Source organism: Agelaius phoeniceus, chromosome 5 (assembly GCF_051311805.1).
Source record: "Agelaius phoeniceus isolate bAgePho1 chromosome 5, bAgePho1.hap1, whole genome shotgun sequence".
In the NCBI taxonomy this organism is placed as follows: Eukaryota; Metazoa; Chordata; class Aves; order Passeriformes; family Icteridae; genus Agelaius; species Agelaius phoeniceus.
The window spans coordinates 58,194,055-58,216,864 of record NC_135269.1 but is presented as its reverse complement, the minus strand read 5'-3'; the positions used below and the strand labels follow the sequence as shown (position 1 = coordinate 58,216,864).

The window sequence follows — 22,810 nt, the reverse complement described above, 5'->3', positions numbered from 1 at the left end:
AGAAGATTAGCATCAATGTGCTTTTAACAACTCATTGGCTTTTCTCTTTTATTTTGGTCATTTTTTCTGCCACTTTGGGCAACAAATTGCAAACAGATGATTTCACTTTCAAGATGTCATTAAGATTTTCAGGTCTTGAAATATTTGGTTTCAAGGACTCACATGCATAACTATTTAGAAAAGGACTTTCCTTCTAAAGTAGAAAATGTGATAACATGATTAGGATCATGTAACTGAAAAACCACAACTCATGTCAGCTAATTTCAATTTCTGAATTGAAATCTCTGTTGTGCCCTGTGAGTATATTTGAAGCCCATGTTTCTGAGTGTACAATGGCTGAAAAATTGCACTCCAAGTGCAGTTTTATTCCAGAAGTGCTTGTGTAAAACCTGTCTTAACTGCACTCCTGGTTTTGCTCCATCTTGGCAGTGTTCCTGCCCCAGCTGCTGCTGGAGGACAGAAGTGTCCCCATCCAAGGAGAGCAGGGCTGTCCTGTCATTCTCTCTTCACCTGGGTAGGATCTTTGGAACACTGAGATGTTGCACAGGTGTGGTGAAGGATTTCATTTGCACTGTGGCAGTGCAGTATTTCCAGTCCAGCAGTAAATGCATTGGCTCTTTGCATTGGCCTTTAGGACTGAGAGAGGCTGTCATCCTCCCTTTTCAAAACTGAATGTTCACTCTCTCTAACTGCTTTCCTTCTTTAGTTGCAAACCACAGGGAACAAGGCTGCTGTTGTTTTTATAAAGCTTTATCCTTTCTAGAGTAGGTCTATATTTTTAGCATACTTACAAGCAAAAAAACCCCAAAAACCCAAATTTTTGGATGCAGCATTTAAATTTGTACTTTTATATATATGAATATTGAATCCAGCCCCTATGGACAAGGCTGAGCTCTGCCTGGAAGCTGGAGATGAGTGTGTGCAGCTTCCTGTGCAGACTGTGCCTGAAGGCAATGAGGTGGGACTGGAGTGAAGATTCCCAGCATAGTCTCTGCTGCTGGGGATTTCAGGACCAGGCTGTTTCAAAGTACAGGATACAATTTCCCCTTCCACCTTTACTCCCAAACCAGAATTTTCTAACCTCCCTTTGTCCAAAAGAACCCTTTCAGCCTGGAGGCCTCAGCACAGGAAGGGCTGGAGGGTCTCTGCTGTCCCTGCTTTGCTGGGACTGTGCTGGGTTCTGCAGCCAGGGACAGCACAAGGAGCTGCAGGGGGATCAGGGCCATCAAACACTCTCAGATTTAATTTTAAAACCAATTTCTCTGTACTTATACGTATTTTCGTGCTTTAAAGCACTGAACAAAATGAAATTACCTATGATGAATGCTGCAATCACACCAGTGTGGTCCACAGCAGTGATGCAGGGAGGTGATGTGCCATTTCCAGCTTCAGCACCAGGAGGCACCAGGGCATCACGGTTATCCCTCCCAGCGTGGGCAGCATTGCTGGGAGATGGGGGCCAGTAGCACATCTGTAATTGTGAGGTTTTTCCTTTTGTCTTAGCTTTTTGCTGAGCCAATCCATTGGAAGAATTGCCCCTCGGTGGGTTTGCCTTATCCCTGGGCAGGGATAACGCTGCCCAGACACTGCAGCACAGCCATGAGCAGCACCTTTGAATAGCCAAACTCTCACTGGGGCTGGGCAGGGACCACGGGGCAGGTCAGGCCAGTGGCAGCCTGGCAGCAGGGAAAGCAGCCACCTTTCCACCAGAGTGCACGTCCTGCCTGCCTCTTTCCCCTGTGCCAGGCTGTGCAGGTCATTTGTTTCCTGGTCACTCTCAAATTTCATCTCCTCTGGTTCCTGAATGGGTGGAGGTAAAAGGAAGAGTTTTTTTCTTTTTTCTTTTTTTTTTTTTTTTTTTTTTTCTATAGAGAACTAGTACCAGATTCTTACACTTTGAATATGTGAGTGTTCTGATGAGCACTGACTTCTGGGGTTTTCCTTTCTAAAATATCTTGCTTTTTACTACAGGTATAGCACCAGCTGCAGAAACTTGAGAATGCAAAAAGTGAATGGACTCCTCATTCTATGCAGGTTTGCAGCATACAGAGTAATGTCTTCAGTACAAAAGAGCTTCCAACTCATTCTGCAAGTTTAAGGTCCTAGAAACAATGAAACACATGGACAGATACCCCTTAAACAGAGCCTACAGGGAGAGATTAAGTTTTTTTGGGTGGCTGCCCCACTCATAATTCAGTGACACCTTTCCCATTCAGTAGCACCATCTTTTGAGGAGGCTCAGGAAAATACCAGTCCTGTAATTACAGCATATCAGTCCCTGTGGTGAAAAGCAACAGAAGATCTTCTACCTCCAGTGAGAAGATTCATCAAGAGAAAAGTGACCTGACTACTCTGGCCTGGGTTTCCCCAGAAGTGCTGTGAGGACTCATGGCAGAAATTCCTGTGGTGCTTTGCATTCCTGCAGGGCTCCTGGGTTTGTGTCTCTGGGGTTGCAGTGTTGGTGGCAGTTCTGGCTGGCAGATGGGACATCTGGGTTGTATCAAAAAACTTCAAGTTGGACTCCTAGACAAATGGTGAATTCTTCCTTTTCTCTAAGAATGCCCCTAGGGAGGAAAGAGATGTATGTAGCACTGCCTTTGTGGGAGCCAGCTGTTTCATCCCTCTGTGCATCCAGTTCTTTTTATTTCAATGAAATTTGACCAGAGCAGAGACAGGAAGTTCAGCCATGTCCTTGGGAGCAGGGGAGATGCCCCCTGTGCTCCTCTTCCCTGTGACAGGTACTGTAGAGATTTCCTCTGTCTGCCTCCCAGTCTGCTGTGTTCTCCAGGGCTGATAAACACCAGCACAGCAGGAAAATCCTGGGCTCTGCTCACTTCTCAGTGCAACACAGGAGAGACTGAGTGGAAACCAGTGATGGAACATTTCTGCTCTCATTTGAAGGACTTCAGTGAAATTTGCATCTAAAAAAGGGTAGCAGAGATCTCTTTGGCAATCTGTCTCAAAGGCTGCATCCCCAGCCCTGCTGCAGCTCCTGCCTGGTGGCAAAGCAAACTCAGCTGGTCTGGTATGGTCTCATTACACTGGATGAGGCTTTGCATGAAACTATAAACATCAAAGAAGGATGGATTGTCAACATAAAATGGACTGGTGTGCAAAAATAGGATAACTAGCCATGTAGCATCTGGTGGACTTCAGATTGGTGCTGGATTAAAGTTATTTTTTATTTTGATCCAGTCACTTAACTACTCTTCACACATTTTTATCTTTCCACTCTAGAGTACATGAAGGGCTCCATAGCCATGTCACACCAACAGCTCCATGCCTGTTAGCAAATTTGCTATATGTAGTGAACCCATGTGACCAATCTATTGCAAGTTTGAAAGTTCAGGTGTAGCTTTTAAACTGAAAATCACTTTACATACTATTAGTACTTACTCATATAGTAACACCTTTAGAAATAAATCAGAATAATCTACACTGGGTTTAAATAGTAAAGGTATTTTATGGTATAAGATTGTTACACTGAGTTGTTTTACACCTGCCTTTTAGGGTGGAGGAGACAGCACAAGAAGAATCTCTGAACTGATTAGCAGCCAAGTGTTGAACCTTATTTAACAGAACCATTTCATGGAGCAGAGACTGTCCTCATGTGGTGTGTCTCCTCTGCACTGCAATGCAACAGTGCTGCTTGAGCTCCAGAGCAAGCAGGGGAATTCCATACTGAGAGGAGAGCTGAGACTGATGACTTTCAAGGTGGCTCCCTGCAAGCTGCCTTCTTTCTGAGGCCAGAGAAGAGCATCACTGATGGATCAGGAGAAACATGTAACTACTGTCTAAGCACAATAGATTGATCCTGGGAATTAGAGCAGGCAGCTCTGCTCCAGTGCTTCTTGCCACAACTGTCCAAGGCTTTAACCACAATGGACTTCCTGCAGCTGATGCTGCTGTACTGGGCACCTGCCATGGAAAGCAGGCTTGAAGCTCCATGTTAAACCTCCTAAGAGGCATGTTCAACACAGATGGAGCCTGCAGAAAATCCCAGGGGATGCATGGTGTGTCTGTGTATCACCACAGAGGCAAAGTGAACACTCTGGAAGAAACAGGGGTGCTTTGCTGCTGCTCTGCTCCAGCCTTGGGGGAGCCCCTCTGGGTTTGCCTCAGTGGTGATGGCTCTGGCACTGGCATGGACCTGCCCACAGGGAGGTGATCCAGATGGATGCTTGGGGACCTGCCCTGTCACTGTGCTTGGCATAACCTGCATAAGATCAGCCAGGAAAATGTTTTTCCTTGGACAGCCTGGTGGAGAAAGCTGTGTGTGAGGAGTGCTTTGGTGGCAGCTCAGACCCTCCTGACCAGCTGCTCACTCCCATTCATTTGGCCATTTTGTGCCAGCAGTGTGAACCCTAACCCCTAAAGCCCCTAAGCCAACTGGACTTTTCCCTGATCCTTTCCATCCCTGAAACCTGTGCATCAGTAAGTGATGGAGTTAACCCTTTCTCTTTGTTTTATTCAGGAAATAAACATGTAATAAAAGGTATTGATTTTTCTCAAAATCAATGGCCAATTTACGGTTTCCCCTGGAAACTTGTTCACTGTGCTGGCTCCCAACCACAGCTGCTCCTGCTTTGCATGGGATTCAGTGGGATGTTCCTAACCTGAAGGGAATGGATCATTCACAAGGACCCTCTGCTTCAGCTGCCCTGTTTATACTCACACAGGACTTCCCATGCTCACTGTTTCCTTGAGTGCATGAATATCTATCAATCTATCAAAAACACAGACCCAACTCTATGTTCTCTGCTTGGAAAGCACAATACAGGCAGAATATACAAACAAGATCATTCCAGTTGAACTTCCAAAGAGCTTCCATCAAATGACCAAAAGCAAGAGGTTTTCCTACCCACTTACCCAGGGGGTTGGTGTGTTGGCAAACTGTTACATCTCTGGAGGGGAAAAGCCCCAGTCTGTAAGAAACTAGTACAGCAAACCCAGCTGGTTGCACAACAACTATTTTAATGAAAGAGAGTGGCAGCACCTGGAAAGCCAGAGCTGTGAGCTCATCTCTATTTCCTGGATGCATCTCATGTAAAATGATGGCTTTGAGGAGGTCAGGGGGGGCCCAGAAGTCAGGGCATGCTGGGCAGGGCACACCAATGGCCCTGGGACATGTGGCAGCTGCCAGGAGACAGGACACCCCTCACCTCCAGCACAGGAGACAGGACACCCCTCACCTCCAGCACAGGGGACAGGTCACCTGTCACCTCCAGCACAGGGGACAGGACACCACTCACCTTCAGCACAGGGGACAGGACACCACTCACCTTCAGCACAGGGGACAGGACACCTGTCACCTTCAGCACAGGGGACAGGACACCACTCACCTTCAGCACAGCTCTCTCCCTATCAGGGTCTCAGCTCTGCTCCACCTTGGCAGTGTCTCCTGACACAGGGCAGAGGCTGGGCTCTCACAGCACCTCCATGAAGCATCAGTCCACAGGGAAATCAGTCTGGGCCTCCCTTCAGATAAAGACAGTATGCTCAGACTGTGCAAAATCTTCGTTTGAAGGAGTGGATACTCTATTTAGAAGTATCTTTGAGCAGAGGGATGGCAGCAGCAGATGTCTGACCAAGGCAGAAGGGCCCACAGTACAGTACAGTACCAGCACAGCACAGAGCTCTGGGGGTTCCTGGGGGCTCTTACAAATGCTTTGAAGTATTTAGGAGACAATCATGAATTAACACGGTCTCTTTGCCACACACACTTCAGATTAATGTGATTTTCTTTGATACAGTGCCTGGCACAGTGGATAAAGGAGCAGCAGCAGCAGATGGAACATGTCTCAGTAAATGATACTGCCCCACACTTTATTCTCATACACAAAACGCTGTCAGGGCAGCTGATGTTAATCAATATGAGATAGGTGAAAAACTTGCTTGGCAAGAAGTGTTACAAAAGCCCTCTTGGGCTTAGTTGTATTTGATATTTTCATTCATAGTTTGAATGATAAAACAAAAGGTAGCTTGTAAAGGTTGCAGATGCTGCCTCCAGGCATCCTCATGGACAGGACTAAAATCCAGAATGAGTGTGAGAAACTGGAAGATGGATCCAAAAATCAATAGACTAAAATGGAAAATGAGTCCAGTACAAATTGCTTCTTTTAGGGAGGAGAAGTGAGTTGCACAAGTGTGAACAGGACATAAAGGCAGTGGAGGCTGTGAGGCCCAAACTCATCCCAGGCTGCTCCTGGAGCTGCAGGTGGTGCTGGTGTGGCAGTGGTGATATCTCACCAGGGCTGCTGGGGATCTCCTTCTGTGATCCCCCAGACCTTGGCAGGAGCATCCTCTGCAGCTGAGCAGGCTGTGTGCCTAAGCATGGCATAAGGATTCAGACAAAAAACCTCATCATCCTCAAAAATGCTACTGCAGGCAATTCTACTGGAATTATTGTTTAGTATTTTAGACAGATCCCTGTGTATATTTGAAGATATTTGAGTATATTGTTGAAGAGGCTGGGCTACATGACTGCTTGTGTTACTGCAGCCTTACCATGCCATGCTGCTGCCAGTGGTGCAACTATTATGGAATTTTTGCTACAATTTGCTTAGGCCAAATATCATTGTAAAGATTAGGACAGGAGAAGTGAACGAAATGGAGATTTCTTAAATGCTACTGCAGGCAATTCTACTGGAATTATTGTTTAGGATTTTAGACAGATCCCTGTGTATATTTGAAGATATTTGAGTATATTGTTGAAGAGGCTGGGCTACATGACTGCTTGTGGAACAGAGATCCAAGCTGCCCAGCTGGAAAGAGATTACTCAAGTGCTCTAGGACAGAGCCTCTCTCTTTGACCTGGACAAGGTGAGAGATGATTATCACTGCCTCTCCTGCTGCAAGCAGCAAAGGTGTGGGGGACAGCAATGAAGCTGAAGGAAGAAATTTTTCTTGCTGCTTGTGACTGAATCAGGCAGCCTGCTGTGTACTAGAAGTTTAAATGGATCCAAAACAACATGAGAGATGTCTGAAGGAAATAGCTGGAATGCTGGAGACAAGCACAACCCCTCCCTCTGGGAAGGCCAGAGCTGCAGAGAGCTGGGGGCTGTGGACCCTGCAGGGGCCACCTTGCCACGTAATGTGTGTCTGATAATCCTCTTTTCCTAAACATATGCTGTAGGTCACTGCTGGAGACAGGAGCACAGGCTGGCCTCTCCCTTCACTAACCTGCTTATGTGAAAGCCTGAGGCTTATTTCTGCTTCTCCACAGAATGCTGAACTAATACTTGAGAAAAAACTCAGTTTTCCACCAAATAGTGCACTTGTACAATGAAATTAAAAACAGTTTCCCTTTGGGATAACTACTTGAGTTTGTTTAGTGGCAAATTTTGGCAGAGCTGTTTCCAAACTGAAGATCCTGAAGATTTGATTTTGCTCCTAAGTCAGAAGCCAGGCTCTTTCCACCTGGCTAGTTGACACTGAGAAATACTTTTATTTCCAGAAAGCTGACAAGACGTGCAGGTCACTGCTGGGCCTTGTGAGATGCATGAATGAGGACGACACAGCAGCCTGGAAAGGACTGGGTGAGCAGGACCAAGGACTGGGATGGAGCCCAGACTGTCCAAAAGGCCCTTGTCACTCACTGCAGGCTGTCCTGGGCTGGGCTGGCTGCCACTCCCCTCGAGCTGCTCTCACAGTCCTTTTCTAGATCTGATGCTTTCCTGGTGATCTGCTTTGCTCTGGGTTGGCAGAGGGCATTTCTCTTCCATGGACCATTTCCCAGGACTGATAGATTCTGCAGTTTGGGCTGGAATGGAATGCACACTGAGGCATCCTGTGCCAGCACGGGGCCCTGGGCTGCAAGGGGCTGTGCATTGGCTGCTTGGTGCTGTACAGCCTCTGCTCAGAGGGGTACCTGATGTTCCTGCTCCTGCTAATCCCCAGGAAATGACATTTGGACCCTCATTATTTGTGCTGCACTTAGAAATAAACCACCAGAGGAAGAATACAAGTTCAAAAAAAAATTTCTTAATTTATTGTAAATTCTCCTTTCATCTGTGCTGCAATTCCAGTGTTCTGCACATTAATAAATATACATTTGTTAAAAAAAAAAAAACAAACTTCCAGTGTCTAATCTGCCATAAAGCTTTTAAAAAGTCATAAAAATAGGTTTTAATTTTTTTGTCATTAATTCAACTGACCCTCATTTACTGCGACAATTCTGATCAAAATAAAAACTACCTACACCTACTGGGACAAAATATACATACACAGATGTAAGAACAACTAGCATGGGTTATACACAATGCCTGAGCACACAGCCAAGTGCCAGACCCTTAAAACATTCAAATTTTTTTCTGTCAGAAAATGTCACACAGGATGTTGCATAATTTTTAAAGGAACTGCATCTTTCCTCCCTCTTCCCTTCCAAAGGCCTCCTTGATACTTTGAGAATGCATAGGAATATAATGAAACCCAGATTACAGTATACAGTTTCTCATCTTCTCCTCAACTCCTGCATTTTATTTAGCCCCATTTTCTGTTTCTTCTCTTTCACACACATTTGCACAAACAATAGCCAGTATTTTCCCAGAAGGGCTGCTGTGGTGAGCAAGGAGCTCCTGAGAGCCTTGCTGGCAGAGAGCAGGCACAGGCACACCATTGTCATCCTTGGGGTCACGTATTCCCACCATGGGAGCCACTGGCTGAGCTCTGCCTCACTGTTGGATGAAATCTTTTTCACATCTTACTTTTCCTCTTTCTGTAAACATTGCAGGAAGGTGAAGACAGCAGACAGGTCACGCTTAACCTTCCTATGCCTGTGAAACCAGCCCATTTTGTGGGAAACATGAAACCTTAAGCCTTCCATGAGCTTTCTGAAATATCAAGAAAGCCAGGGCTTTGTCAAAGAGCTGGGCAGACAAATCTGGACATCTTTTAAGTCTTGTATTTCTGCTTTGATTAGCAATGTGCTGAATCCAGTGAGCATGAAAGAGGAAAAAAATATTGCACCTGAGGCAGAACTTGACCCATGGGAGGAGGGCCCTCTCCTTGAGACATGCAGAGTGCTGGTTTGTTGCACAGCCATACAATCACACCAATTATTATCTTGTTCTTAGTAAGGGAAATACTGATTTGACTTCTTCCAGACAAGGACTGTGTTGAACCTTTACACAAAAATATGTGTAGACCTGAAGTTCAGTTCCTGAACACTTCAATGCACTTGTGAGAAGAGATCAAAATACCAAAAAATGAAAAAAAAGAAATTTTTGTGGGTTTTAGAAGAGGTTATGAGAAAAGCATACTATGCCCTCAATGTGTTCTAAAATCTGTTAACAAAACTTATAAATTATAGTCATGGATTTTGATGTAGTCTTTACTGTATTACTTTGAAATCTGCATTGTATCTGAAGGTGGCTTCCATGCAAACCTCAGTTACTTATCAAACGCCAAATTCAAGTAAAATTGTGCAATGTTCATATAAAAAATATCAAAACATCTTTTTAATTGATTTCCTATTATCAAATTAAGAAGATCAGTATAAATGTAAAATATACAAAGGAGCTTTTTCTTTAGCAACACCATACAAAATATATAAAAGTATCTACACTTTTTATATATATATATATAAAGGATTTTTTTTCTTAAGACGACGTGTCCATAGAGGGGTGGACAGAGATGCTGGCATAGAAACCAAAGGACACTTGTTGCAATTTTCCTCCCTAGAGCTCAGCAACCTCAAGGGTTCACTCTGTAGCCATCAAAACTCCACAAGAGACACCTCCTAGTGCTTGTCTTCAGGCTTATTGTAGGTCCACTAGGAAGCAATGTGTTCTTCCTTGGTTCTCCCCTGTAACAAGCAAGCCCTGCAGCACTGCCTGCTCCGTGCACAGGTATCTGTCCATCACAGTGCACCCCGTTTCCATTTCCATGTTTTCAGCGTGGGTTCCCGTGGGAGGCGCGTACCACACAGAGCCCTTATTGCCAGGGCAGCCAGGCACTGTGTCTGTGCCAGGAGCAGTCAGGATCCTGCCAGAAGGTGAAGCCATGTGGGAATGGATGCCCACCTCATCCTCCTCACCGTGTGGCCACTCTGATGGAGTCCGAAGCGGCAGCGCGGCGAGGGGTTGGAACCGTGCAGAGGCGATCACAATTTCCTGATGGTTCAAATTGAAGTTTCATTACTGCCGCTGTTAGTGAGAGAAGTGATTGTGCAGGCTTAGGGTTAAACAGGCACAGGCAAACCACTCCACCCAAACCCAGCTAATCCTTCTTACTAAGGGCTGGTGCTCTGTGAAGTTACCATGCTTGCAAGGGGGATGCTGTCCTGAAGGGGAAGACTAGCTGGGAGAAACAATTTCAGGCAGTACACAACAGAAATGCTTTAGTGAACTTCTACATAGGGCTTGCTTTTGTCTAATGCTTTGCTGAGGATACAAGGTTCACACACAGATCTCACAAGCTGCTAGATGCCTGGTGTATCAAATGGATTCATGCAATCTGCTGCCAACAGCAGAGCTTTCCATTATGCCAAAGCTCTGGAGATAACACAGTTGCTTAGTACAAGCTGAGGTGAGTTATTGTCCAGTAATGACTGTGTTACCTGGTAGCAGCTTATTCAGTTATGGCTTATTCAAAACGTCCATGTTTCCTGGCTAACTAGGATCTACTTCATCAGCCAACTCCCAGCAATCCAAAGATGTGCTTTTATAGTGAGGTGGGAATGGTCTGTGCACCAGACAACAGGGGTATTTAAAGCCTGGTGAGACAGTGCCAGAGTTAAAGCTGGGTGAGAAATTTTCTTTTGGTTTGGTGAAAGAATAAGACTATTATTCATGTTAATAAAAAATGAGACTATCTGCATAAAATGCCTGCAGAGACTTTACACATGGCTGTTGTCATAATTTGAAACACAAGAATTATGATGAGTAATGAGGTTTCTGAACATTCCCTTTGGCTGAGAGCTTGCTCAGCCTTTTGTTTATATTTGATTTAGTTTACAGTGGTAAATTCACACACTGATTGCCATGCAGCCGGCGGGAATCACACGCCTGGTAATTTAGGATCAGTAGCTTGGTGTTCTCTCCAGCCTTGGGGTCTCCTGCCTCAGCCATTGTTTCCCTCTGCCCAGATGGATGCTCACACCATGCCCCCCACAGCCTTGTGCCTTTCCCCACCCAATTCTGGCAGGGTGGCAGGGCAGAGCAAGGCTGCTTCTGTCCAAGTGTGCCAGTACCACATCAGCCTGCCAGTTCAGAGCATGCCAGGGTGACCCAGTAGCAGGTGTCTGTCACAGCACCTTGCCCATGATACCTGTTTGGCCTTCTCATGACTGAAACCTCATGGCCTGGGGACATGGTATGGGCAAACCATCAAGACAGTCACTGGTGAAGGACTCTGGCCAGTCACCAGAGGAAAGTTTTGTTCATGTGTGAGTCTGGGGTTGGAAGGTGAAGGGGGAGGTCATAGGAGGTCAGCCAGGGCATCCTGACGTGGCACTTACTCTGAGTCTGAGGTGTCAGCATGTCCTGTTGCCACGTGGAGGCTCATGGCCATGCCGTTGAGCTGATCTCGAGACTGCTCCCTCCGAACATTCTTCACTGTTACCCCTGAGTCCGAAGGAGAGCGGAGCCCCTCATTGGTCCCTAGGGAAGTAGTCCTGGATGAGACTGTGCTCTGATTGTAATCCGACAGCTTCTCCCGCAAACGATTCTTCGTATTCTTATCCACCAGTGGGGGAGGGTAGGTAACTTTATTTTTTAAGATGCCTGTGAAGGAAAAGGGGAAATAATAAAATTTTTTAAAGTGTATCAGTGATTTAATTTTTCAAGCTAAGCTTGATGTTACAGTCTCTATTTCTTACTAAGACTTCTAAATTGGCACTTCATTTCATAACCAACAGATCAGACTACAGCAACTACCTACTAGCTTCCCATGGTGTATCTGGCTACACACGTTGGAGCCATTTGGAAAGTATTTTTCCCTGACAGAGCTACATTTTAAACTAATTAATGCTCATTAACCCCCCAGTCTTCCAATCCAACTGTGAGGCTGGGTTGGCTGTGCTACCTTTCCTCTGTTCCGGCTGCTGGTTATTCTGGTGGGCCAGAGGTCTGTTCTCCTTCTGCTGCCCTTCGTTCTCCTTGTCCTGGGGTGCTTCATTGCTGTGGTTCACCTGGTTTTCCCTGTGAAGCTCTACGTTGACCTTGGTCTCTACTTTGAGTTTTTGTTTCCTACCGGGGTCCTCGCCATCGCTGGCTGTTACGCACTCTGTGGGCCAATAGGGTTTCACATGATTGGGAAGGGTATCAACTGCAATGCAAAAAAACACTAGCTCAAAAAACACTTTTGATATCTTCTCTCAACCACTGCCTGGCCTCTGTGGCTGGAGAGGGGCTGTGTATCAAACCAGAGCAATCTTTCAGTCAGTCCTTGATGGACTGCACTGCTCTCGGGGTGCATTAAATCCCCAAAAATCACCTGGTAGGATGGCAAACCCCTCTCAGAGTGAGGTTGCCAGCTCAATTATGGAGAAGTGTAAGGCAAACCCACCCTCTCAGCTCTCCAGGGTCAGAGATCCCTCCTTGGAGAGGTTAGTTTCTGAAGGCTGAGGGCACCCCAGGCACCCTGTGCTGTATCTCTTAAGTTCCACAGCACACACCCCGGATGTTTGTCATTCAAAGTTGCCTTTCATTAGGAGAGGACCAACTATGTTTAGAAATGCCTGCACCCTGACCCACAGAAATTATATTAATGGTCAGTGATTGCCAACTCTTTAGGTCCAGGACCTCCCCAACGCCAATGCCTTTATTGCACGAGGAGAGGCAGGCATTTCTTCCCCCTGCCCTCAAAAAAAGTGGCTTCTTTCTCCTCTTTTTCATATGAGATTTTGCTGGCTTGGTAATGCCTTGTCCAAGTGCTTTGGGGACCTGCCTGCAAAGCTGCCTGCCTTAAGGCATTCAGCATTCCGTGCAATTCTGTGTGATTCTGTACTCAGTCACCCCTGTGAACAAGGCTTTGGAAGAAGAAAGGTCTCTAAGCTGGAAACAACAAGGATCTCTATAGAAGCAAGGGACACAGGTAGAGATGCTGCCTCAGTCACATGGTAGTGTGACAAATTTATGCCATCTAATCTAAAGCTATTTTAGAGCACCACTGCCCTCCCCTCGCACTGGGGGTACCTTTGGGTGTGCTGTGGAGTGGGCCATGTTCATTGTTTTTGGAAGTAGATGTGTTCCACTTCTTCTCTGTCTCGAGCCCATCCTCCTCGCTGTCGGATGAATGGGAAGAGGCATAAGAGCTGCTGTGTTCATCGAGGGACAGCTCGCTGTCAGAGTCTGAGTCGTGCTCTGCAAATGTGCATGGGAAACACAGGGGTGACAGTGTAAATGGGAGTTCAACAAATCTACCTGACAAATGCACAAGAGAAAGGAAAGACAGGCATTGGTCCAGACCATGACAGGAATGAGCTCTTACATCTGTAATACATAGGATAAACTCAGAAGGACTACAGCACAACCACTGGGAAGCACAACCACTCAGCTCAGCTAGTGGGCAGGACCTTTTACACGTACAGGATGTGCAGAACAGAGTGGGAACATATTTTTCCCTATTTAACATACAGAACATTAACTCTATTGGATCTCATTGAACACAACACACAGGAAAAACAAGATATCTAGAAATACCAAGAATCTGAAATGAACTTAACTTAAAAACTGCTACAAGGAAAAAAAATTGAATGCCAAGACCAAAATGAAAGGAAATCAGACAAAAGGTACTTCTCATTTTTTTGTACAAACCACAGAGCAGTAAAGGAGAATATTGCCTCAAGGTCTCAAACATTAAAATTTCTCCAACTAAAAATCAAGTGCAACAGTGAATAATTTGTGAGAAAGAGACTCCATAAACTGTCAATAGCTGGTGCAGCATCAGATAGAAATTAAACCATCACAAGCAGCAGCTATATGATACTTTCATTCCAGGATTTCCTTGCAAGGGAACCACTGCACAGCGTGTTTTGCCAATAGCATAATGAGAATGAGACCATCTAATTATTTCAACTATTCTTTCTGTTACAGAAGACTTCAAAGAAAGTGATGAGAAGAAGGTGCACAAATGGGTCAAAGCATTCAGAAATTATTCTTACCATTGGATTTGGATGGATTCCTATGAAAAATGGAGGAATCTGCTTCAGTCTGACCAGCCCTTGCTTGACTTGAGGATCCACTGAGTTTATGAGCAGCCTCATCCCTTTGAGAAGAAAAATAGAGAAAAACAACCTTCTTGGTCACTTTACTTTGTTGTTTTTAACAACAAGGCAGACATACAGACAGCTGCTGTTGCACAGTCACTTTACGGTGAGACAGAGGTTATCCTGATGTGGCTATCTGCCTTGTGCCACATGAATCACACTCTGAAAAAGCCCAAAGCTAATGAGCTAAACTGTGCTCCTTGAGACACAGCTGAATTATAACAGGCAAGCAGCAGGGCCCATACAGGTAACATCACTCTTAGGTTAACCACTGCACTGCTGGAACCCTGCCCCAAAGACACATGCAACAGAAAATGCACCAAGGAGAACAACAGTCACACGAAACAGAACTGTTAAGACATAAACCAAGTAGCATTTGAACTAGAGCTCTGGTTTCCACAACAGCAATAAAAAAAGGAAAGGCAAGCACCTGAAAGCCATGCACCTGCCACCAGATTACCTGAGAATATAAGCAAGGTAGCTATTGTGGCTCTTGGCTGACCTGACGGTGCTCTCTAGGGAGACAGTGGATTCCCCCATCGTTGTGCGATACATGTTTGGCTCTTCTATATACGTATTGTTACAGTTCAGAGATCGCTGAAAGGGAAAAAAAAAAGACATAAAGCCACAGTGAATGATCCTTCCAGAAGCTCATGTTACCCACAAATGTATTAAGTTTCAAAGAACCAAATGGGTTTTGATGCCAGGGAAAAGAATTATTTTCTCTTGAAGGTTTCAATTAAAATAATAATAAAAACTTTTGAGAGAAGCCATCAGTAGTCTTTGTACAAGTCACTGAAAGCAATCATTCAGTTCACTTAATTACAGATAAGCCACCTATAAGTTTATTTTAGGTAACTTCTGCCAGCAAGAGGATGTTTTTGTTCTCCCAATGCTTTTTTTCTTACTGTTAACAATGTAGCTCTTGTTGCAGTGGAATCATCTGGAAGAGGTTTCTTTCCAGTTAAAGTGTTCTTCAAGTGCTTTCTCACTTCTTTGTTAAATACGCAGTGGAAGAAGAAAATGAACAGCCCCTGGATAATTTTAGAGAGAGGAAAATGTAAATGCTTCACTACTACCATATTGCAAATATAGATATTAGAGAACACCCATTTTGAAACAAGCCCTAAATTCTAGTTTGTAGTACATGACGGTGTATTTCAAAAGCAGTAACTATTTTCTTTCTTGACTGAAATGACATTGACTGATCACCTAGCACTTCTTCATAATTTGATTCCAAGTTCAAATGTGCATTAAAGGCCTGGGAAAATATATAAAAATATGCATTTCTCCAGAATTTACAGAGCAGAGCTTGATTTGGGAAGAAATCCAAAGGGAGCCTCAATGTCCCACTGGAAAATTGCAGAGATTTTAGAATTTGGGATTTTGGAGCTTTTACACAGATGATGAGAAAAAATCAACAGCAGCACCTGAAAAATATTACAGCCTTTAGTGAAAGCCTCTGGAACTAGGCAACTTCTGTGAAAGGAGCCCTTAACACTGAGTCTAAGAGAATTTTAGAAAGCCTTGTGAGATGTGAAGAGGTACTGGGAGCAGAGAGGTCCCAACTTCTGTCACCTAAGTTGCTTGGTTAAGCAATACCTCTGGTGGGAAAACCACTAAAGTCCCCAGGGCTGGGCAGTTATTGGCTGCCAGGAACACACATTAACAGCTTTTGCTGGGGGCAGGGCACACACACGTGTGTGCCTTCAGATGTTCTTGCTCTGAGGGAATTAATGCAGCCGCCAAATTGTTATCAACTTTGGTTGGACACACAGTATAGAAAAGTTAATACTCATGAAGTTGCAGCTGTACTAACATCATAAGAAGCCTGAATTTCATGATTTCAGCCAAAGCAATTGACTTAGAGTAACTTTAAACTTCAAGCTCACTTTCTTAACATTCAATCAAATGTGATCTTAGCTGGCACTAGCACTTCGGGATTATTCATTAATAAAATTCACATAAATGTCTCTTTAAAAACGTAAGTTCAAAGAAGGCACATACCACTGTGCCTCTCTGGGCAAGTTTGGAGAATTCTGGCTGCTGACCTTTGTCCTTTTCATCAGGTTTATGTTTAATTTAGTTTTATTTTAGATTTGTGGAAGCCTGGTTTTATAGCCTGAGTAGGTGCATTTATTACAGGGCACACTAGTTGCAGTGGCAAAATAACCTTGCTCCAGGCTGACCTATCTTCTGTGCTTCCAGGGCACTGACAGCTGACTCCAAAGGGGACCCATCAAACTTTGTTTTCTCTGTGGCTGCAAGTTGTGGCTGTTGTGCTGCAGCTGAGTGTCCTGCAGTAGCTGTTTTAGTACTGCAGGCACCTGCTAGGGCAGTTACTGTCATCCTAGGTCACATTCAAATTGTGACCACATGAAGCTCTGTCACTACTTCCATGCCAGGTCTCCTACAAATAACTATTTTCTGTGTCTTTAATCAACAATTGTGTAAACTGGGACAGGCAACCCAGGAAACCCATAATACAACTCACATTGTATTTGAAAATCCTTATTTGTCTCATTTCTTTAAACAGTAACTTAATTTGTGGAATGGCTCCTTGAACTTGGAGCCATTGACTCTGGGTGAAATATAGCAGTCTCTCATTTGCAATAGCAACAGGATGACTTAACAATGAGCACACAGAACACAGTAACAAAGAATTTGTCTCTAGAATGACAGAGGTATACCTGCCTACTGTCCACAGGTTACTATGGTAGTGCACTTACCTTGAGAATGATTAACAGTGAGAGACATAATTACTCAAAATTATAGTTTTAGTGAAAAGAACCCTCTCCTTGAGAAGAGAAAGCAAAAATTGCCTTGAGATCTCTGGTTTGCTTAAGTTAGCTCATGCTGAGCAGGTTTTTGGAGGTCTGGGTGTAGAAGTGTACTCATCAAGGCCTACCACAGACAAGATGATACCCAACTTACCTGCAGGCAGCTGAAAATAGCAAAGAGATAGTGAAAGGTCATGACATCACTGTTGACTGCCATGAGCCCCAGCAGCCACGTGGCACTGATGAGCAGCAGGAGCAGGAATGCTGTCCTCAGCACAGGGCTGTAAAGCAAACACAGATGGACATTTGCAGTGTGGTGGGATACAAGAGAACAGCCCAACTTCTCCCCATGGATGGTGGTATGTGCCCAACAATTTGGCAACTGGAAAAGCTCTTTGGGAAAATTAGGGCAGTGTTCACCAACTTCCAGTTTCCACAACTTTCCAACTCTCTCACAGCAACACTCCACAGTTTAGCATGTTCATGTTTAAAAAGGTGATTTATTTCCAAGTTCATTTCCAAGACTTTCTTCAAACAAATCTGACTGTTTTACAAGCCTATGCTGTTCAGCCTTGATGACTCTGAGGAACATGTCTGGGCAGTAAATGGCCATGTCCATCTCATTTCAGTTTGTCACCTTCACTCTCACATTCCTTCCCAACATTACCACTCAAGGTTTTGGATTGAGGGCACTCAGTGAAATTTTGTTTGCTTAAAAATACAATTTCCACAGACACTTTTCAAAAGACAGAAACAAATCCAGTGGCAAAAGTTTTATATTATGGGTAAAATTGCTGCCTTAGGTAGCAGTTATACTCCTTGGTTTAGGGAGATTTAGACCTCATCCTCAACACCCAGACACTACTGGGGTCAGGGTTCAGAGTGCACAAAGCCAATAGCTGCATGGAAACTGGGGCTGGAAAGGGCATGCCAAGGGGAGCATGGCACTGCACCAACATTGCTCCTTCTACACTGCTATTAACTGGGCCACCCATGTTGCCAGAGAACTCACTCTCAGATTCTAGTTTTCATTAAGCTTAGTGTTAGGGTTAGGGTTCAGAGAACCACAAAGTCTAGCTCCAGGGACACCAGGGGTGGAAAAGCCATGCCAGTGTGTACATAGTACCCTACAGCCAGAGCTGAAAAACAAAAATGAAAGCAGCCATTTGAAATCTCATACAGCTACCTCATTGGAAAAAAAAAAATCAAACCCAAGGGGCTGTACTGCTGCTAGCTAATCACATTCAAGTTCACAGGTAAATTCTGAGCTTTGGGCAAAACAGATGTTAATGAGAACAGGCTGTCACAACAGCTCAGGAAGGTGGCAGGCTGCAACTTGCAATGCTGCTCATCCCACTGAGCATGGCATGCAGGAAGGCTGCCCTCAGCAAGGGAATGTCAATGGGTCTCTGCCACGACACAGCTGGCAACCAGACACTTGAGAGGGGAAACCCTCCTGAGCCGTGGACAAGCACAGGGAGACCCAGAATGATGGCATGTCCTGGACATGCCATGGGCAGAGGTGAAGTGACAGTGTAGAAGAGACAATAATGAAAGACCTGGAAGGACTGCAATGACACCACCTGGAGGATAGATCTTTCCCTTCTCCCTTCTCCTGCCCACGCTTGGTGGTGCAGAGCACCATGGTGGAAGTTTTACGGGATGTCCAAGGGGACTCCAAGAGAGGGTGGGGTGAAGCAGCTCCAAACGCCTCTACCAACATTCTACTCCAAAAAACCATTTTTATTTCCTGCTCCAAAACTTGATTTTAGGCAATTCTGGCTTTTATTATTTCTGGTCAGAACATCTACAGGTTTGTGAACTGAAACTTACACGACTCCTGTTTTTTCAAATGAACGTTGCCTTCGTCTGCATGATGCTTTCATTGCGAGTATAAAAATGACAGTGTTTATCTGAAAGACAAGTTGAAATAACAGCATGGATTCTTTCTGTACATTTGTTACAGCTTTATCTTCAATAACAATGCAATTTTTATCCTAAAATGATTTGTGTGCACCAAGAATATTTCTTGTTCAACTTACAGGTCCCTAAATTCCAAGATTCACCTTGTTTCAAGGCAACATAGTCAAAGACATCCTGGCACTTGAAACCCAGTAAGAAAACCCTATGCAAAGATGCTTGAGGGAAAGAATGGTTGTCCTTGTCCAAATCAGTGTCCACCTCAGCCCAGCACTTTGTTTCAGTTGGTCAAACCAGAATTTAGGAATATTTTTTCGCAGAGCATACAGTGATAATTACTCTGAATAAACCTCCAGTTTCCACTGATTCCATGTCAGCTGGGAGGTACTAGGTTGGTGGTGCATTTGTACTTATTCACTTGTAGTGAATATTAATGCTGAGAATTTGTCTCATCACTCACTTTCCAAAACCATGTAGAGTTTTACCACTGCCATTGTCCTGTTTCTAGGAATTTCTAACTTAAAATGCTATGGAGAAATTATGCAGCTTGTCCTGTTTCTGCTAGATCTGCCACTTCCTGGTACTGCTTGGGTCCACAGCCATTTTCTCCAGACCAACACACCATTACAGGCTCCTCCTTCCTCCCTTCTCTGCAGCTTTCATTTCTCTAGGCTTAAGACTCCACTTGTTGGTCCTCCAGTGGGGGCTTTCCCATGTCTCTGATGGTTTGTGACCATAACCTACACTGCTTCCAGGTCTGCTTTTTGAGGCAAGGAGACCAGAACTTGCATTTGGCATTCAAGATAAGAATTAAACCATGAGTATTTATCTTCTGGTGTTACTTTGATGGAGAAGCTGTAAGGAGAAGTTAAACAGCAGCCCATTCTTTTAAATTCCTGAAAGTGGAAATATTTAATATTCCTTTAGGACTTCTGGATGAAGTGACTTGTTATGGCTCATTTTGTTGATTTATTTACTAATCTCACAGACCAACCCTTCAAAAATGGAACAAAGCAAATGACAAATAGGCCATACAGCCATTGCTCCACAAGCAATCTTTGTATGGGCAAGCAGCCCTCTGATTTCCAGGAGCTTAGCTCATGTCCTGTCTGTTTAAGAAATAGATGCAAGCTAAAGTACATTTGCTTTAAATGTAAAAAACATGGTTGCTTTGCATGACTACTGTTTGACAAAACTTAGGAGAAAGGTAGCAGTAAGGAAGAGACAGTTCTGCATGCCAACTCCCCCTACTTACAACAACAACCATTACAATGGGCCCAGCGAAACTCCAGATCAGGGTGTCATGAACAGACAGCCAGCAGAAATCAGGATTCCCATAGCCTTGTGGATCCAGACCAACAGCAAGCCCTGTGTCACAAAGTGGAGAAAAAGTAAATTAGAAAGGTGCTGCCTATAGCCAAATGTAGTTTCAAATAAACAAAATTACCATGGCAAAATTTATTCAACAGGAAATTCTGTGAAGGCAAAAATTGAAATACAACTTCTGTAAATCAAAATCTTCATCCTGGTTACTTCATATCAAACAATACTCTGAGTTTTGCCAACTTGAACAAAGTTCAGCTACATAAAAATGACAAAAAATGCAAGTCCCAAATTAATTCTGTTTCAGCACAGTTTTATAGTCATTCTCATACAGTGTGAGCCTTGAGGGTGAGTGACATGTTGAGGAATTTCAATAAGCCTGTGCAGCAGAATGACATGAATCATAACTGAGGAGATGTCTATGCTATGAAAAAAAAAACTGCATTCTTAACTTACTGTCACTAAAATAACATCAGAAACAAAGGAACCTGGGAACTTATGGGAGTTAAGTGCTTGAGCTCAGGTGAGATTCATTTTGAAGTGCCATCCCAGGTGCCTCATCCTGCTTTCAGCACTGTCTGAAATGGAGTTAATGCCCCAAGGCAATTGAGTTAAAACCACACCTTCTATTATTTTATTTTTCAAAACTTGGCCAATTCCAAGGGGGTCTCTGAGCCCAGCATTCACCTGCTGATTTACAGTGCTGTCTGACTTGGTGATCTACACCTTGCTCATATGGTGATAGACTGGGATTTGCCTTTGGCCTGCAAAATCATGGAGTCATGGAATTGTTTAGGTTGGAAAAGACCTTTCACATAAGGTGTCCCCTGAGACTTCTTTTCTCTGGGCTAAACACCCCCAGTTCCCTCAGCTGCTCCTTATCAGACTTGTGTTCCAGACCCTTCACCAGTTGCTCTTGGACTTGCTCAGTGCCTCAATGTCTTCCTTGTAGTGAGGGCCCCAAAACTGAACTGGTTCACAGTGTGGCTTCACTAGTGCTGGTATAGGAGGATGATCACAACATCCTTTTAGTCCTCCTGAGCTGCCTGCTTTTTCCTCCATTTTTCCCTTGGCTCCAGCTAAAGCTCCCTCTTCATCCAGGCTGGCCTTCACCATTGGTTTGTCTTACACCACATGGGGAGCACGGCTTCTCCCGTGCCTTTAGGGCATCCTGTTTGAGGAATCTTCAGCCTTCCCGGACTTGTTTGCCCTTCATGACTGCTTCCCAAGAGACTCTGTGAGTTAGGCCTCCAACAGACCTCTGCCTCCTCATCCTGGTTGGATGGTCTATAATAGACTCACCATGGTACCTGTCTTGTCCTTCCTGACGATTCTTACCCATAAACACTCAACTCTTTTTCACCAAAATCAAGCTCTAGACAGTCAAAATGCCCCCTAACAAAGGTAACCATTCCAATGGTTTCTAACACAGACACACCTGCATCTTTGCTGCCACATGGATCTCCAGCCCCAGCCTCCACTGAGATGGCAGATGGAAGGAGTCACTAGCATGCTGTCCCACAAACACTGGCATTCTGCCCTCAGTTGCCTCCAGTGAGCTTGGCTTTATCCCTTTCCCCCTTCAAACTTGGTTTAAAGCTCTTTTAATGAGCCCTGTAATTCCTGTGCAAAGATCCTTTCCCCCCTTTGAGACAGGTGTACCCTGTCTGCAGAGATCTCCCCTCTCCAGGGCACAGAAAGTGATCCCTGTGGCCAGTGGCATATGGCAGGTGGCTGCAGCATGCTGTCTGGGCATGGGGGCACCCAGGGCCATGGGCATCTGTCCTGTCTCCAGAGGGGCCAAGGCTGCTGGCACTGCTGCTCTCTGCAAGGAGGGCTCGTGCATTTAGAGTCATCTTTTTCTGAATTGAAGCCTGCACGCTTTGATGAAAGGACACTGAGAAAGCGAAAGGTAGCTGCATTTCACTCTTGCTGCTTAGAACTGGCCCACAGCCAATATTCACATCTGGTACAGGCCTATGGTCTATGAAAACTAAACTGGCTATTTGGCAAAGCAGTGGATATTGGATCTGTTTTCACTGAAATGTGGAATGAGATAGGACCAGTCTCCCTTCCTGCTCCCATTGGCCCTTCCACCACCCCCTTCAGCAGTTGCCATCCAGAAAGAATTAGCCATAAATGATTAAGGGACCATAAAGTGTTTTATACAGATGTAATTCTATGGATACAGTCTGTTTCCCAGGACTGGATTTGCCCATTAATGGGACTCTGGCTCTATGAGTAATTGGCAGACAGCAACGTTTTTTCACTCTCAAAATCCTACCCTGAAGTTCTCCATTAAACAAATGGGGCAAATTGCAGTCTTCAGGTACATGATTCAAATATTACTGCAGTCAACAACACGTGAAATAACACTTTACTCAAAGGCAGAATTAAGCCAATGCAATGTAATGCTGAGAAATATTTTGGCACATCAGTTAAATGCTGCAGCCTGGTTGCCCTTAACAGACCGAGTGTGCAAGCTGAGTGATACCTTGCTAACATTTGCAGGAACTGGGGCTGGTCCTATGGCCAAGAGTCCTGTGGAGACCAGCACCCATCCCCAGCACACACACAG

The 22,810-nt window shown here is 44.6% G+C and overlaps 1 protein-coding gene across 7 annotated transcripts in view; it reads right to left on the bottom strand.

The window, feature by feature from the left end:
- Positions 1-7,967: 7,967 nt before the first annotated feature.
- Positions 7,968-22,810, bottom strand: part of CELSR1 (cadherin EGF LAG seven-pass G-type receptor 1) — a 166,046-nt gene continuing 151,203 nt past the window's right edge. For 2 of the 7 annotated variants that reach the window (XM_054631425.2, XM_077179082.1), the window contains exons 26-35: positions 20,165-20,277; positions 18,823-18,902; positions 17,144-17,270; positions 15,118-15,243; positions 14,670-14,806; positions 14,105-14,208; positions 13,137-13,304; positions 12,025-12,267; positions 11,459-11,723; positions 7,968-10,145 (exon numbers count right to left, since the gene is read on the bottom strand). In XM_054631425.2, the coding sequence (XP_054487400.2) occupies positions 10,121-10,145; positions 11,459-11,723; positions 12,025-12,267; positions 13,137-13,304; positions 14,105-14,208; positions 14,670-14,806; positions 15,118-15,243; positions 17,144-17,270; positions 18,823-18,902; positions 20,165-20,277 (1,388 nt within the window). In that variant the 3' untranslated portion in view covers positions 7,968-10,120. Of the gene's footprint in view, positions 10,146-11,454; positions 11,724-12,024; positions 12,268-13,136; positions 13,305-14,104; positions 14,209-14,669; positions 14,807-15,117; positions 15,244-17,143; positions 17,271-18,822; positions 18,903-20,164; positions 20,278-22,810 lie in introns of those variants that run through there. The other 5 variants (XM_077179083.1, XM_077179084.1, XM_077179085.1 and 2 more) reach the window with 5 other exon arrangements.